The sequence below is a fragment of the Bidens hawaiensis genome, unplaced genomic scaffold, assembly GCF_021521415.1.
Source record: "Bidens hawaiensis isolate Kalapana, Puna unplaced genomic scaffold, B.hawaiensis_p1.1 tig00014841_1, whole genome shotgun sequence".
Classification (NCBI taxonomy): Eukaryota; Viridiplantae; Streptophyta; class Magnoliopsida; order Asterales; family Asteraceae; genus Bidens; species Bidens hawaiensis.
This window is the reverse complement of record NW_027492313.1, coordinates 440,262-454,814: the sequence shown is the minus strand read 5'-3', so window position 1 is coordinate 454,814 and position 14,553 is coordinate 440,262. Positions and strand designations below refer to the sequence as shown.

At 38.9% G+C, this 14,553-nt stretch overlaps 2 protein-coding genes across 2 annotated transcripts; both read right to left on the bottom strand.

The window, feature by feature from the left end:
• Positions 1-5,540: 5,540 nt before the first annotated feature.
• On the bottom strand, positions 5,541-8,868 carry LOC143547861 (transcription factor bHLH162-like). The gene is made up of 3 exons (XM_077039173.1): positions 8,698-8,868; positions 8,066-8,419; positions 5,541-5,625 (listed from the first exon to the last, which is right to left on the bottom strand). Exons 1-3 carry the CDS (start codon positions 8,821-8,823, stop codon positions 5,548-5,550), a joined length of 558 nt encoding a protein of 185 aa, XP_076895288.1. The 5' UTR covers positions 8,824-8,868; the 3' UTR covers positions 5,541-5,547.
• Positions 8,869-10,639: 1,771 nt separating this feature from the next.
• On the bottom strand, positions 10,640-12,941 carry LOC143547860 (transcription factor bHLH162-like). The gene is made up of 3 exons (XM_077039172.1): positions 12,772-12,941; positions 12,140-12,493; positions 10,640-10,781 (listed from the first exon to the last, which is right to left on the bottom strand). Exons 1-3 carry the CDS (start codon positions 12,895-12,897, stop codon positions 10,704-10,706), a joined length of 558 nt encoding a protein of 185 aa, XP_076895287.1. The 5' UTR covers positions 12,898-12,941; the 3' UTR covers positions 10,640-10,703.
• Positions 12,942-14,553: the final 1,612 nt, after the last annotated feature.

Sequence of the window (14,553 nt, the reverse complement as noted above, 5' to 3'; positions counted from 1 at the left end):
TTTCCCAAGTGGGTGAAGGCCAGTGATGCAAGCTTGCTTAACGCATCCGCAGATTTGTTTTCGCTGCGTTTAACGTGTATGACTTTACAATCATTAAAATCACGCATAAGGGTTTTTGCCTGGGCGAGGTACAGGGCCATTATGTCGTTCACAGCCGTGTACGTCCCATTTATTTGGTTGGCCACCAGCATGGAATCCACGTGGGCTTCCAAGTTTTTCACTCCCATTTTACGCGCAATTCTCAATCCGGCCAAGAATGCTTCGTATTCGGCTTCGTTATTCGTACTTGGGAAATCCAACCGAATAGCGTAAGTATATTCTTGGCCCGCTGGGTTGGTTAGTTTTAACTCTGCGCCTGAACCCTCGTTGTTGGCTGCTCCATCAGTATAGAGTCGCCAGATATCGTTGATGTCCTGTGCTGGGGAGGGTTGAGCCTCCTCCTGGCACTCTTTCTCCAGCGTAGCGGGGACTTCTGCAATAAAATCGGCCAGGACCTGGCCTTTTATGGCTGGTCTTGGCTTGTACTTAATTGCATATTCTCCCAATTCAATTGCCCATTTGGCTAGACGTCCCGATAATTCGGGTTTGCCTAGAACGTTTGAGAGTTTGAAGTTGGTGAGAATGGTGATTGGGTGGCCCTGGAAATATCGTCTTAACCTGCGTGAAGCGTGTATAAGTGCTAAGACTAATTTTTCGAGGGTAGAGTACCGGGTTTCTACGTCTGTTAGTACACGGCTAACATAATAGATTGGCATCTGGATGCCTTTTCGTTCTGTTAGCAGTACTGCCCCGGTTGCTCTATCTGTTGCGGAAAGGTATAGGATTAACTCCTCTTCCGCTTGTGGTGCGGTAAGTGTTGGGAGTTCGATCAGGCGTGACCGAATCTCCTGAAAAGCTGCTTCCGCTTCTGGTGTCCAGCGGAAGTGCGTTTTCTTTAAGCAGTTTCTTAATGTTGACACGAAAGGAAACGACTTATCTGCATGGTTTGCCAAAAAGCGATTAAGTGCGACTAGTCGTCCATTCAGTGTCTGAGCCTGTTTGATGGTGGTAGGTGATTCCATTTTAACAATGGCTTCGACCTTTTCAGGGTTCGCTCTGAAGCCATCTTTAGTAACAATGACTCCCAAGAACTTCCCTTCTTCCATCCCAAATGAACACTTGCTCGGGTTGAGCTTCATGTTTATCTTTCTGAGCGTGTTGAAGGTTTCTTCAATGTCTTTCAACATCGCTTCTGGCTCGGGGCTTTTGATGACCAAATCATCCATATAGACTTCCAAGTTTCTCCCGATTTGGGCATGAAACTCTTTGTCCATCAGGCGTTGGTACGTGGACCCTGCATTCTTAAGTCCGAAGGGCATCATTTTATAACAAAATGTACCATCGGGCGTCCGAAACGCGGTTTTGTCCTGGTCATCTACGGCCATGTGGATTTGATGGTACCCCTTATACGCATCCAAGAAGCATTTAAGGCGAAATGGTGCCAACGAATCCACCTTAAGATCAATTTCTGGTAACGGATAACAATCTTTGGGGCATGCTTTGTTCAAATCTTTGAAATCTATGCACATGCGCCATTGTTTGTCATTCTTCGGTACCATTACGGGATTTGCAACCCATGTTTGATATCTACTAACGCGTATGATGCCTGCGTCAAGGAGTTCCTTGACTTGGGTTCTACACGCGTTAGTTTGTTCAGGCCCCATTACTCTGCGCTTTTGTACGACTGGCGTAACAGCCTGATCGCACTTGAGCTTATGCTCCGCCTTACTTCGGGGTACACCAGTCATATCAGCTGGTGTCCACGCAAAGATGTCAGCGTTTTTCTGCAGTAGGCGTTTGAGTAAGGTGCGGGTGGGATCAACGATTGTTGGTCCAATGGTAACGGCCTGGTCGGGGTATTTGCCATTGAAGGCCCATTTTTCCGGTTCGGTGATGGTTGGTTTAGCCATCTTTGGTTTGGGTTTAGATGAGACAGAAGCGATGCATACCTGGGGAATGCCAGTGATCATCGCCACACACCCTCAGCTGTTGGCCATCCCATCATGCCGTGGACTGAAGATACCACGGCGTTGAATCTTGCCATCCCGTCTCTCCCGAAGAGGATGTCGTATGTGTGGTGTGGTTTTCTCATCACGACGAAGTCCACATCCTCTGTGCGGAAGTGTTTTCCATCTGTAAGAGTGACGGGGAAAGATAGGATACCCAGGGGGGTTTCTGTACTGCCGTCAAACCCTTCCATTGAAGCGTAGACCGTTTCCAGGCGTTCTTTGTCTTCATCATCCAGCTTGTCAAAGAACTGCCTGTACATCACTGTTGACGAAGCGCCGTTGTCAACAAGAGTGCGGGAAGTGATGTAATGCCCCAGCTGGCTTTTGATGACGATGGGGCCTTCTTTGCTGGGGCCTCCTGGCACTCGCGGGAAGCGCACCTCAGCTTCCTTCCACGCGCATGGTTCTGTCGCTCGTCTTTTTCTTCCTGCGACTTTGCCATGAACCATGTTGATGCTGATGTCGACGGGCTTTCGTCCGTTACCTCTGTACCGGTTGTCACTCCTTCCTCCCTTCCTGATTGATGCCACGAGATGTGCCAGTCTTCCATCCTTGACAAATGCTTCAACGATGTCTTTCAAGGATGTGCACTCTTCAGTACCATGACCCTTTGTCCCGTGGAAATCACAGGACTTGCTTTGATCCGCATTAGGTTTCTGTCGGATCAATGGGGCTTTTGGCCATGGCAATTTTTCCGTGGCAAATATCTCCGTGACGCTCTTGGTGAGTGGCGTCCACCAGTTTTTTCGGTTTGAAGGGTGTGTGTTGTCCCTTCCGCCAACAAGAGGGCGAGAGCTGGATGAGGTGTCAAAGTTTACCCTTGACTGCCAAATACCTAGCCGCCTCTTTTTGTTATGCCGGGCGGTCCTAACGTTGTTCTCCCTTGTCCTCTGCGTGTAGAGGTGTGTACTCTGGGGAAGGTCCCTTCCCAGTTGCTTTTCCGTCTCGGCAAAGCGCTTTGCCGCTGTCATGATGGCATCCCAAGTTGATGGCATGCCATCCTTACCCGTCAATGTGCGGATAAGTTCCGGGTATTCGGCGCCTTGGATGAAGGCGGCGCGAACCAGATCCTCACTTATGTTGCCGAGACTTAGCTTTTTGGAGTTGAAGCGGGTGATGAAGTCTAGTAAAGATTCATCTTCCTCTCTCACGCAGTTGAGGATCGTCCACTGCTCTTCAGTGTACTTCCTCTGTTGGCTAAAGTGCTGGCTGAACTTGTTCTGAAAGTCCGCCCAGTCATATATGTGGTGGATCGGTAAACGATCGAACCATGCCCTGGCCGCTCCGACCAGAGTCATCTGGAACATGTAGCACCACGTGGGTTCCGTCCAGTTGCTGACGGTAGCCCCCGCAATGAACCTGTTCAAATGGTCGTCTGGGTCGGATAGACCATCATAAGTGCCAATGTTGGACATCTGTTTGGCACTTCTCGGGGCGATTGCTTCCGCAATGTCCCTTGCAAATTTCGACTTTCCTGCATTTGTAGCAGTTGGTCTAAAGGTTTTGGAGAAGTCACGCGGGTTTCTCTCCGCGATTGGTTGAAAAGCTTCCCCAAAATTCCTTTTTGGTTGGGCGTCCGTTTCCTTACGCTTCCCTTTCGCCTTATGGCGAGGGTTCGCGTCGGTATCGGACTCCAACTCGTCTGAGTACTCGCAGTCACTGCTCATACTGAGGTGTTGGCGAGTACTGCCGAATTCGTCAGCCTGTTGAGCTGAACGCAAGCGTTCATCCAATTCGGCTTGGAATTCTCTTTGCCGTGCTTCGGCCCACGCCTTCACTTGATCTAGTGTTTGGCGAGGGGCCCTTGTTCGTTTTTCCAACTGGGTGTCGGTGAACCCCAGTGGAATATTTACTGCACTTGCTCCGGCCTTGGTGGTCGGAGTAGTGTTCGTAAGGATTGTATAACCGCCGGTGTTCCCCCCAGTTGCTGGGGTTGTTACCGGGGTTTCTTGGTCGGTTACTGGCCTTTGGACCGGAGTAACGTTAACCATTTCTTCAGAAATTGTGAAAAAACTAAAATAGTTCTAGCTTTTATGTACGGATGGCGCCAATGAAGAAACACTAAGTGAACCCTGGACAGATTATAGATAATCTGGACAGATTATAGATAATCTGGGGGTTAAGTAATGTTTCCCACGGATGAGGTCTAACTGAGAAGGCTGTTCTTCAGGAGACCTGCAAAACAAACACCGTAAGCTCGTCACTGAGAAGGGGGGGTTCCTCCTTGTGACCACCCTCCGGCGTGAGAATCAGACTAGATTGCTCTGAATATAAGTGTATATTAAGAGATTGCTAGATAACTGGGTAGCAGATGATCTTACCATTCCAAGATGTTGGAGTATTTATAGCCGAAGGTAGGTTAGAAGGTATAGCCGGCTGAATAGTATTCCTGTTCTACCAACAGTGGACTATGCACAGGCCATACTGGTTGGTGGATAGGTTACGGCCAACAGCAACTATGTCGGCTGCACTATTCCTCCAACTGTAGATTATGCACGTCCTACCTACTGTGGATTATACGCAGGCCATGCTGGTTGGTGAATAGGTTACGGCCCACAGTAACACTATTTCACCAACTGTAGGCTGCGCATGCCCTGCAGTAAGGGTTGGTGAGTAGGCAGCGGCTAATAGTGACAAACAGTACTAGAGGGTGCTCCTCCTCGTACTGTTGTCGGTGAGCTGTCACCCTGTGATTGGCTCATGGGCTGTTCTGGTCAGATTGTCTGTCCTATCCATACCTTGGTAGGTATAGTACAGATCTTTCAGAATCATACGGACTGGCTCATTTTGGCGGGATTGTTCCCGTCTTGCTCATTCCTTCATGTGACTACTGAAGTATCTATTGTCTTGTGCGTGTAGCCCTGCTGTCTGCGGGTAGCCTTCCCTGATGGCTTGTATCCGCAACTGCGGGAAAAGGCGGGGTACTTCACCATTGGGAGGCTTTCCCTGCGTGTACAGCTTGCGTACTGCGCGTAAGGTTCTCTGAGCATGGTGGGTCCTGCGGAAGCAGATGGCCTTTGCGCAGACGTCCCTGTTCAAGGTGAGTCTTGCGGGACCAACTGGGCTCTGCTGGGACCTACCTCTTCAATACATTTTAATGCATAATGTACATGTATGAAAATTGGTAAACTTGTCTTTTAAACACAATTCAACCAACTTACAAGTTTACCCCCTCATCTTTCATTGTATTATATTTTTTATTTCAATTTCAAACCAACCCAACACTACGACTTTTACAAGACTATAACTTTTTCATACGTTAGTGCTTTTACAGAAATAAAAGCACATAGATAGTAACACAACAGACACATGTCCACACATGCAATATCATTTCTGAATAGGGTTTCATAACATGTCTGAAAGCAGATATCTAATAATTCGATAGATGGGATATGTTCCAATTAGTGTTGATAAAGATATTGAATCCTAACCATACATAGTTCCACTAAATTCCTCCAAATAATTAAAGGATGCAAAAGTAGGCAATGCGATATAAAGATCAGATGCCGTACACAATGTTGTTCAGTTTCTCTATGATCCTTGAAACACCATTCTCCGAGGCATAACTCTCTCCAATCTGTAGATTTAAATAGCCCAATTAAAACATTGAATAATGCACAAACATGTTTAAACTAATCCACTGAAGAAACACCAGTCGAACCCCGACAGATTACGAGTAACCTGAGGGGTTCGACAGATTACGAGTAACCTGAGGGTTAGATAGACGTTTCCCACGAGGGGTTAATTCCGGCAAGATGGTTCTTCCGATAACCTGCAAAACAGACACCGTGAGCTCGTCACTAAGAAAGGGGGGGGGGGGGGGTTCCTCCTTGTGACCACCCTCCGGCGTGAGAATCAGTCTATATTACTCTTTGAATATAAAAGTATATTATTAATACTAGAGCAGTTATCAGGTAAATTATACAGGATATTAGATGATGAAATAATATTACCATTTGATGTCTTTTATAGCCGAAGGTGGGTTTCCAAGGAGGTTTAGCCGGCCTACTACTCTGCCAACTGTGGCCTACGCACGTGCTCTGCTGGTAATTGGTGGATAGGCAGCGGCTGACAGTGACCAGGCGTGCTGTTCACTTTTCCTTTTCCACCAACTACAGGCTAGGCACGTGATATGGCAGGAGTTGGTGAGCAGGCGGCGGCTTTTGGTCACAGTGCTGTGGCGTGTTGTCTGCCATGCTGCTGTCAGTGAGCTGTCGTATCGTTGGTCAGATCTTTTGTCCATACCTCGTCAGGTATCACACAAAAGATCCTCCATTATTATACGGACTGGCTCATTTAGGCGGGAGTTTTCCCCCTCCCGCCTTTATGCGGGAATGTTCCCGGCTTTACTCATTCCTTCTTCAGGTGACTACTGAATTATTATGAGTCTGAGCCTTATGCGTGTAGCCATACTGCGCGGGTGGCCAGTCCCTAATGGCGGGTATCCGCACCTGCGGGAACAGGCGGATACTTGGAAACCATAGGGAGGCATTTCCTGCGGGACCAGCTTGCGTACCGCATGTGAGGTCGTCACAACTCTGAGCGTGGTGGGTCCTGCGGGTTTGGTAGGTCGCGGCGCAGACGTCCCTATGGTGAAGTCTGCGGGTTCAACTGCGCAGACGTCCGTTTAAGGAGTCTTGCGTGTTCAACTGCGCAGACGTCTCCTTTTAAGGAAGTCTTGCGGGTCCTAACCACCTCTGCTGGGACCTACCTCTTCATCCACCAAGTCAGCATGTAAAATGAAAAAGAAATTAAAGCCTGGTTGTACGTCAATGTCATGCGATATCTATCTTCTCAAACTCGTTAAAGTGAGGCTATACGGAGTTACGGACTTTGTACTTATTCATAGCAGAATATATGACCTTATAAATGTGTTAAAAAGTTAAACGGTATTTTTATATTAAATTTAAGAGATGTTTTGTGTCCAAAAGAATAACGTCCAGTACTGTTATAGTTTGGCATAGAGTAAGACAAAATCTATAAATTCCTAAAAGAAAAGACCAAAATCTATATATTTTGTCTACAGTGTTCGATCCATTTTTTATTCATTTAAAAAGAACTGTACATCAAAAGGAAAAAGAAAATATAAATATGCTTGATAAGTAATTGTTAATGCATGTGTTAAAAATATCAATTATCATAATGCTATCATAATATATATCAATATATATAGTTATGATGGTTAGTTTAATTATTAGTTATACAAATTAAGATGGTTGGTTACATCTTCAAAAATATAGGCGTAATTTTTAAGATCAATCAAGAAAACTATACATTTCATATTTCAAACTCTCATATCTAAATTCAAGGCGGGTCAACGTATACAGAGGCCTATAACTAACTAAAATTTTGACGCATTTTTTCATTGTTTTTATGCATATAGCACTATAAAGTATCCAAGAATTATATATGAATGATATGCAGTGATAATATAGATCGATGAGGCATTCATGTTTTATCTTATGGCCAATTAGTAAGCTACTAATCCAAAAAACGATACTTTCAAAAATCCATATTTAGCTTACCCATGACACGACCCTGTCTAAATTAGATTATAATACACTTTGTATTATAATTTTTTGTGGTATAGAGCTTAAGCGTTTTTGTATGGCCAAATTATTTCATTTTTTTTGTTTAAATCATGCACTGATGCTAACTTTAGAAACGAAACCACAAAATACGATACTAATATGCAGCGTAGAAGAAGAATGACAAAGAAGAAAGAATGAAACTCCAACAAGATCATTTACAATTTGCTCTCCTTATCATAGATGTTCTTAATTTCATTTTAACTTCTTTTTAATCTTTCATTGATTGAGCACAAAGTTTAGTTTGAGGGGACATGCTAAGAAAATCAACCATCATAATGTTTACTTATGATGGTTTTTTTTTGGTCTAGATACTAGAAGGTGCAAGTTAAGAAAATTTGTTTACTTATGTGTCACATTTTTATAAAAATTACTAACAAAAATATTTTTATATATATATATGATTCTAAACAAAATAAAAGGGTATACCTGAGCATGTATGGTATGAACAACAACATCGTTGATAATCGAAAAGCTAGCATTGACGACATCAAAGCCTTCTTCATGAATCACACGAATGGTTTCACTAAACAATATCTGAAAATCAACGCCAGTGATGAGAATTGCTTCAAGAGCTGATCCAACTTCACGAACATCAATCTGTGGCGTCCTTTGGTGTCCTGCCATCAAACTCGAGCTTTTGCTTTTCTTGTCATGATTCATTTCCAATTTCTTGATCTGTGTCAGATTATCCTTTTCTTCTTTCATCTTCTCCAGTTTCATTTGCAATCTCTTGATGTAGTTTGCAGCTTCTTGTAGTTGATCTGGTAGTGATAACATGTCCTGCAACATTTATAACGGAAACTTCAAATGACTTAGTTTTGCTATCTAGAAAGGGTTATCGGTGCAGCTTGTTGCCTCTTGCTTGTTTGCCTTCTGTTTCGACTTTAATGAATGTTAATTTAATAACAATAAAAAAAACATCAAGACTTAGCCTCAAAACATCAAGATGAAGCTCTAAAATGTCATGGTTTCATATTATAATTTTTATATAATTTTGTGTATATAGATTAATAATGTAGATTAAGATTATATAGAGAGGGAGAGAGAGAGAGTAAAACCCTAGATGAGTCATGAGGAACAAGAGAATGGAGCTTGGAGTAAAGGGCTTTCATGTGAATCCTTCTGTTTTTCTCAATGGTTCTTCTATCAACCCTAGAAGAAGATGAACTAGGGTTGCATGCCATCACTTCTGTCACGCTTTGTCTTCCTCAAATGAATTGATCTTTACCTGTTTTATAGCTTCAAATCCATGGTTGTTCACTATAATTGTGATTGGTCCTCTTTATAATAATAGTAAACGCCCGAGATTGGATGAGAATGATTTTTATTAAAGCAAGAAAATGCAAATCCGTTATACACGACATTTCTTGATAAAGCACTTTTTGTGGGATCCACATGCATCAAAAAGATTTTTCAACAAGCTTATGGTTAGTGATTCTTGATACACAATTGAACATTAATTAGTGTGCTTTGTGAAATTATACCGGTGCTTTTTTTTTCTTTCATTTTAGATATTTCAAGATAAAAATGCATATATTTATTTAAACTATATTTTTATGCATATACACATTAAAATCCTTTTTTATTCCGAAATCATTTGAATTGTGTATGTATTTTTCTTTTAAATATGTATATAGTATATCAGTTAATACTCTTTAATTAAAACATACAATATAGATTATCACTTGTCATTCCCATCTTAATCCTCACATTTTGAAACTAACTAAATCCTTAAAATCATTCATTACTATTTAATTGTTAAATTGATAAGTATTAAATACTAATTTGAAGGACAAAATAACTAGTAGAAAATGCTATACTAAGTTGTATTAAACACTATTAAACAACTACAGCCTCTTAATAATGTATGATAAGTTTTCTATTTTTTTTTATTTTGGTTAAATATTAATTTTTAATCAACTACACGTTTAATATAAATGCCTCAAACTAATATATAATATTTAAGGAGGATAAATATTTTAAATAATTATGTGTTCTTATGATTCCCAACCCAACAACCAAAATCTTTTTCCCACTACGGCGAAAAGACCATTTTAGCCCTACACATGTAGAAAAATACCCCTTAGCTTACTGCCATTAATCTGAATTTTGTTTCTAGCAAAGCAGTACTCGTTATTGTTTGTGGTGATAACCCAAAAATGAATGGTACTATGAAGCTCTCTCAAACATGCTTTAAAAGAAAAAGCGGTTGGTGGCAGTGTTTTGAAACCCGCACGGTCGGTCCGACCGGTCTAATCGTGACCGGTACATATACTAGTCCGGATTAGAGTATTTGTTAGGTTTTCTAAAAGCCCAGATGGGTTTTCCGGGGGGCGTTGGCCAGGGCCGGTGACCGGCCGGTGAACTAGAAAAAGGCTTTTTTTTAATTAAATAAAAATGGTGTGGATGCAGGGAATCAAACCCCGTGCAAGACCGAGATTAAGTAGTGTTGAATACTACACTAACCAACCAACCAAACTACATTATGTTAGCATGAAAGAAATATAAATATTATATATTTAAAAAAACTATGTAAATGCACATTGAAGTTGGTTACTATATATATCTATACTATATATAACGTATGAGACAATGGTAAATTAAGACACTTGACAATGGTAAATTAAGACACTTGATTTTAAGAGTTTTATACATTTTAATGCATAATGTACATGTATGAAAATTGGTAAACTTGTCTTTTAAACACAATTCAACCAACTTACAAGTTTACCCCCTCATCTTTCATTGTATTATATTTTTTATTTCAATTTCAAACCAACCAAACACTACGACTTTTACAAGACTATAACTTTTTCATACGTTAGTGCTTTTACAGAAATAAAAGCACATAGATAGTAACACAACAGACACCACATGTCCACACATGCAATATCATTTCTGAATAGGGTTTCGTAACATGTCTGAAAGCAGATATCTAATAATTCGATAGATGGGATATGTTCCAATTAGTGTTGATAAAGATATTGAATCCTAACCATACATAGTTCCACTAAATTCCTCCAAATAATTAAAGGATGCAAAAGTAGGCAATGCAATATAAAGATCAGATGCCGTACACAATGTTGTTCAGTTTCTCTATGATCCTTGAAACACCATTCTCCGAGGCATAACTCTCTCCAATCTGTAGATTTAAATAGCCCAATTAAAACATTGAATAATGCACAAACATGTTTAAACTAATCCACCAAGTCAGCATGTAAAATGAAAAAGAAATTAAAGCCTGGTTGTACGTCAATGTCATGCGATATCTATCTTCTCAAACTCGTTAAAGTGAGGCTATACGGAGTTACGGACTTTGTACTTATTCATAGCAGAATATATGACCTTATAAATGTGTTAAAAAGTTAAACGGTATTTTTATATTAAATTTAAGAGATGTTTTGTGTCCAAAAGAATAACGTCCAGTACTGTTATAGTTTGGCATAGAGTAAGACAAAATCTATAAATTCCTAAAAGAAAAGACCAAAATCTATATATTTTGTCTACAGTGTTCGATCCATTTTTTATTCATTTAAAAAGAACTGTACATCAAAAGGAAAAAGAAAATATAAATATGCTTGATAAGTAATTGTTAATGCATGTGTTAAAAATATCAATTATCATAATGCTATCTTAATATATATCAATATATATAGTTATGATGGTTAGTTTAATTATTAGTTATACAAATTAAGATGGTTGGTTACATCTTCAAAAATATAGGCGTAATTTTTAAGATCAATCAAGAAAACTATACATTTCATATTTCAAACTCTCATACCTAAATTCAAGGCGGGTCAACGTATACAGAGGCCTATAACTAACTAAAATTTTGACGCATTTTTTCATTGTTTTTATGCATATAGCACTATAAAGTATCCAAGAATTATATATGAATGATATGCAGTGATAATATAGATCGATGAGGCATTCATGTTTTATCTTATGGCCAATTAGTAAGCTACTAATCCAAAAAACGATACTTTCAAAAATCCATATTTAGCTTACCCATGACATGACCCTGTCTAAATTAGATTATAATACACTTTGTATTATAATTTTTTGTGGTATAGAGCTTAAGCGTTTTTGTATGGCCAAATTATTCCAGTTTTTTTGTTTAAATAATGCACTGATGCTAACTTTTGAAACGAAACCACAAAATACGATACTAATATGCAGCGTAGAAGAAGAATGACAAAGAAGAAAGGATGAAACTCCAACAAGATCATTTACAATTTGCTCTCCTTATCATAGATGTTCTTAATTTCATTTTAACTTCTTTTTAATCTTTCATTGATTGAGCACAAAGTTTAGTTTGAGGGGACATGCTAAGAAAATCAACCATCATAATGTTTACTTATGATGGTTTTTTTTTGGTCTAGATACTAGAAGGTGCAAGTTAAGAAAATTTGTTTACTTATGTGTCACATTTTTATAAAAATTACTAACAAAAATATTTATATATATATATATGATTCTAAACAAAATAAAAGGGTATACCTGAGCATGTATGGTATGAACAACAACATCGTTGATAATCGAAAAGCTAGCATTGACGACATCAAAGCCTTCTTCATGAATCACACGAATGGTTTCACTAAACAATATCTGAAAATCAACGCCAGTGATGAGAATTGCTTCAAGAGCTGATCCAACTTCACGAACATCAATCTGTGGCGTTCTTTGGTGTCCTGCCATCAAACTCGAGCTTTTGATTTTCTTGTCATGATTCATTTCCAATTTCTTGATCTGTGTCAGATTATCCTTTTCTTCTTTCATCTTCTCCAGTTTCATTTGCAATCTCTTGATGTAGTTTGCAGCTTCTTGTAGTTGATCTGGTAGTGATAACATGTCCTGCAACATTTATAACGGAAACTTCAAATGACTTAGTTTTGCTATCTAGAAAGGGTTATCGGTGCAGCTTGTTGCCTCTTGCTTGTTTGCCTTCTGTTTCGACTTTAATGAATGTTAATTTAATAACAATAAAAAAAACATCAAGACTTAGCCTCAAAACATCAAGATGAAGCTCTAAAATGTCATGGTTTCATATTATAATTTTTATATAATTTTGTGTATATAGATTAATAATGTAGATTAAGATTATATAGAGAGGGAGAGAGAGAGAGTAAAACCCTAGATGAGTCATGAGGAACAAGAGAATGGAGCTTGGAGTAAAGGGCTTTCATGTGAATCCTTCTGTTTTTCTCAATGGTTCTTCTATCAACCCTAGAAGAAGATGAACTAGGGTTGCATGCCATCACTTCTGTCACGCTTTGTCTTCCTCAAATGAATTGATCTTTACCTGTTTTATAGCTTCAAATCCATGGTTGTTCACTATAATTGTGATTGGTCCTCTTTATAATAATAGTAAACGCCCGAGATTGGATGAGAATGATTTTTATTAAAGCAAGAAAATGCAAATCCGTTATACACGACATTTCTTGATAAAGCACTTTTTGTGGGATCCACATGCATCAAAAAGATTTTTCAACAAGCTTATGGTTAGTGATTCTTGATACACAATTGAACATTAATTAGTGTGCTTTGTGAAATTATACTGGTGCTTTTTTTTTCTTTCATTTTAGATATTTCAAGATAAAAATGCATATATTTATTTAAACTATATTTTTATGCATATACACATTAAAATCCTTTTTATTCCGAAATCATTTGAATTGTGTATGTATTTTTCTTTTAAATATGTATATAGTATATCAGTTAATACTCTTTAATTAAAACATACAATATAGATTATCACTTGTCATTCCCATCTTAATCCTCACATTTTAAAATTAACTAAATCCTTAAAATCATTCATTACTATTTAATTGTTAAATTGATAAGTATTAAATACTAATTTGAAGGACAAAATAACTAGTAGAAAATGCTATACTAAGTTGTATTAAACACTATTAAACAACTACAGCCTCTTAATAATGTATGATAAGTTTTCTATTTTTTTTTTATTTTGGTTAAATATTAATTTTTAATCAACTACACGTTTAATATAAAAGCCTCAAACTAATATATAATATTTAAGGAGGATAAATATTTTAAATAATTATGTGTTCTTATGATTCCCAACCCAACAACCAAAATCTGTTTCCCACTACGGCGAAAAGACCATTTTAGCCCTACACATGTAGAAAAATACCCCTTAGCTTACTGCCATTAATCTGAATTTTGTTTCTAGCAAAGCAGTACTCGTTATTGTTTGTGGTGATAACCCAAAAATGAATGGTACTATGAAGCTCTCTCAAACATGCTTTAAAAGAAAAAGCGGTTGGTGGCAGTGTTTTGAAACCCGCACGGTCGGTCCGACCGGTCTAATCGAGACCGGTACATATACCAGTCCGGATTAGAGTATTTGTTAGGTTTTCTAAAAGCCCAGATGGGTTTTCCGGGGGGGCGTTGGCCAGGGCCGGTGACCGGCCGGTGAACTAGAAAAAGGCTTTTTTTTAATTAAATAAAAATGGTGTGGATGCAGGGAATCAAACCCCGTGCATGACCGAGATTAAGTAGTGTTGAATACTACACTAACCAACCAACCAAACTACATTATGTTAACATGAAAGAAATATAAATATTATATATTTAAAAAAACTATGTAAATGCACATTGAAGTTGGTTACTATATATATCTATACTATATATAACGTATGAGACAATGGTAAATTAAGACACTTGACAATGGTAAATTAAGACACTTGATTTTAAGAGTTTTATACATTTTAATGCATAATGTACATGTATGAAAATTGGTAAACTTGTCTTTTAAACACAATTCAACCAACTTACAAGTTTACCCCCTCATCTTTCATTGTATTATATTTTTTATTTCAATTTCAAACCAACCAAACACTACGACTTTTACAAGACTATAACTTTTTCATACGTTAGTGCTTTTACAGAAA

Excerpts from the sequence above, each read along its gene's own strand:
- LOC143547861 (XM_077039173.1), bottom strand. The coding sequence starts at position 8,823 with ATGGCATGCAACCCTAGTTCATCTTCTTCTAGGGTTGATAGAAGAACC. Across the intron at positions 8,420-8,697 it reads TTCCTCATGACTCATCTAGG|GACATGTTATCACTACCAGA; the intron begins GTTTTACTCTCT and ends TAAATGTTGCAG. Across the intron at positions 5,626-8,065 it reads TTCATACCATACATGCTCAG|ATTGGAGAGAGTTATGCCTC; the intron begins GTATACCCTTTT and ends TTAAATCTACAG.
- LOC143547860 (XM_077039172.1), bottom strand. The coding sequence starts at position 12,897 with ATGGCATGCAACCCTAGTTCATCTTCTTCTAGGGTTGATAGAAGAACC. Across the intron at positions 12,494-12,771 it reads TTCCTCATGACTCATCTAGG|GACATGTTATCACTACCAGA; the intron begins GTTTTACTCTCT and ends TAAATGTTGCAG. Across the intron at positions 10,782-12,139 it reads TTCATACCATACATGCTCAG|ATTGGAGAGAGTTATGCCTC; the intron begins GTATACCCTTTT and ends TTAAATCTACAG.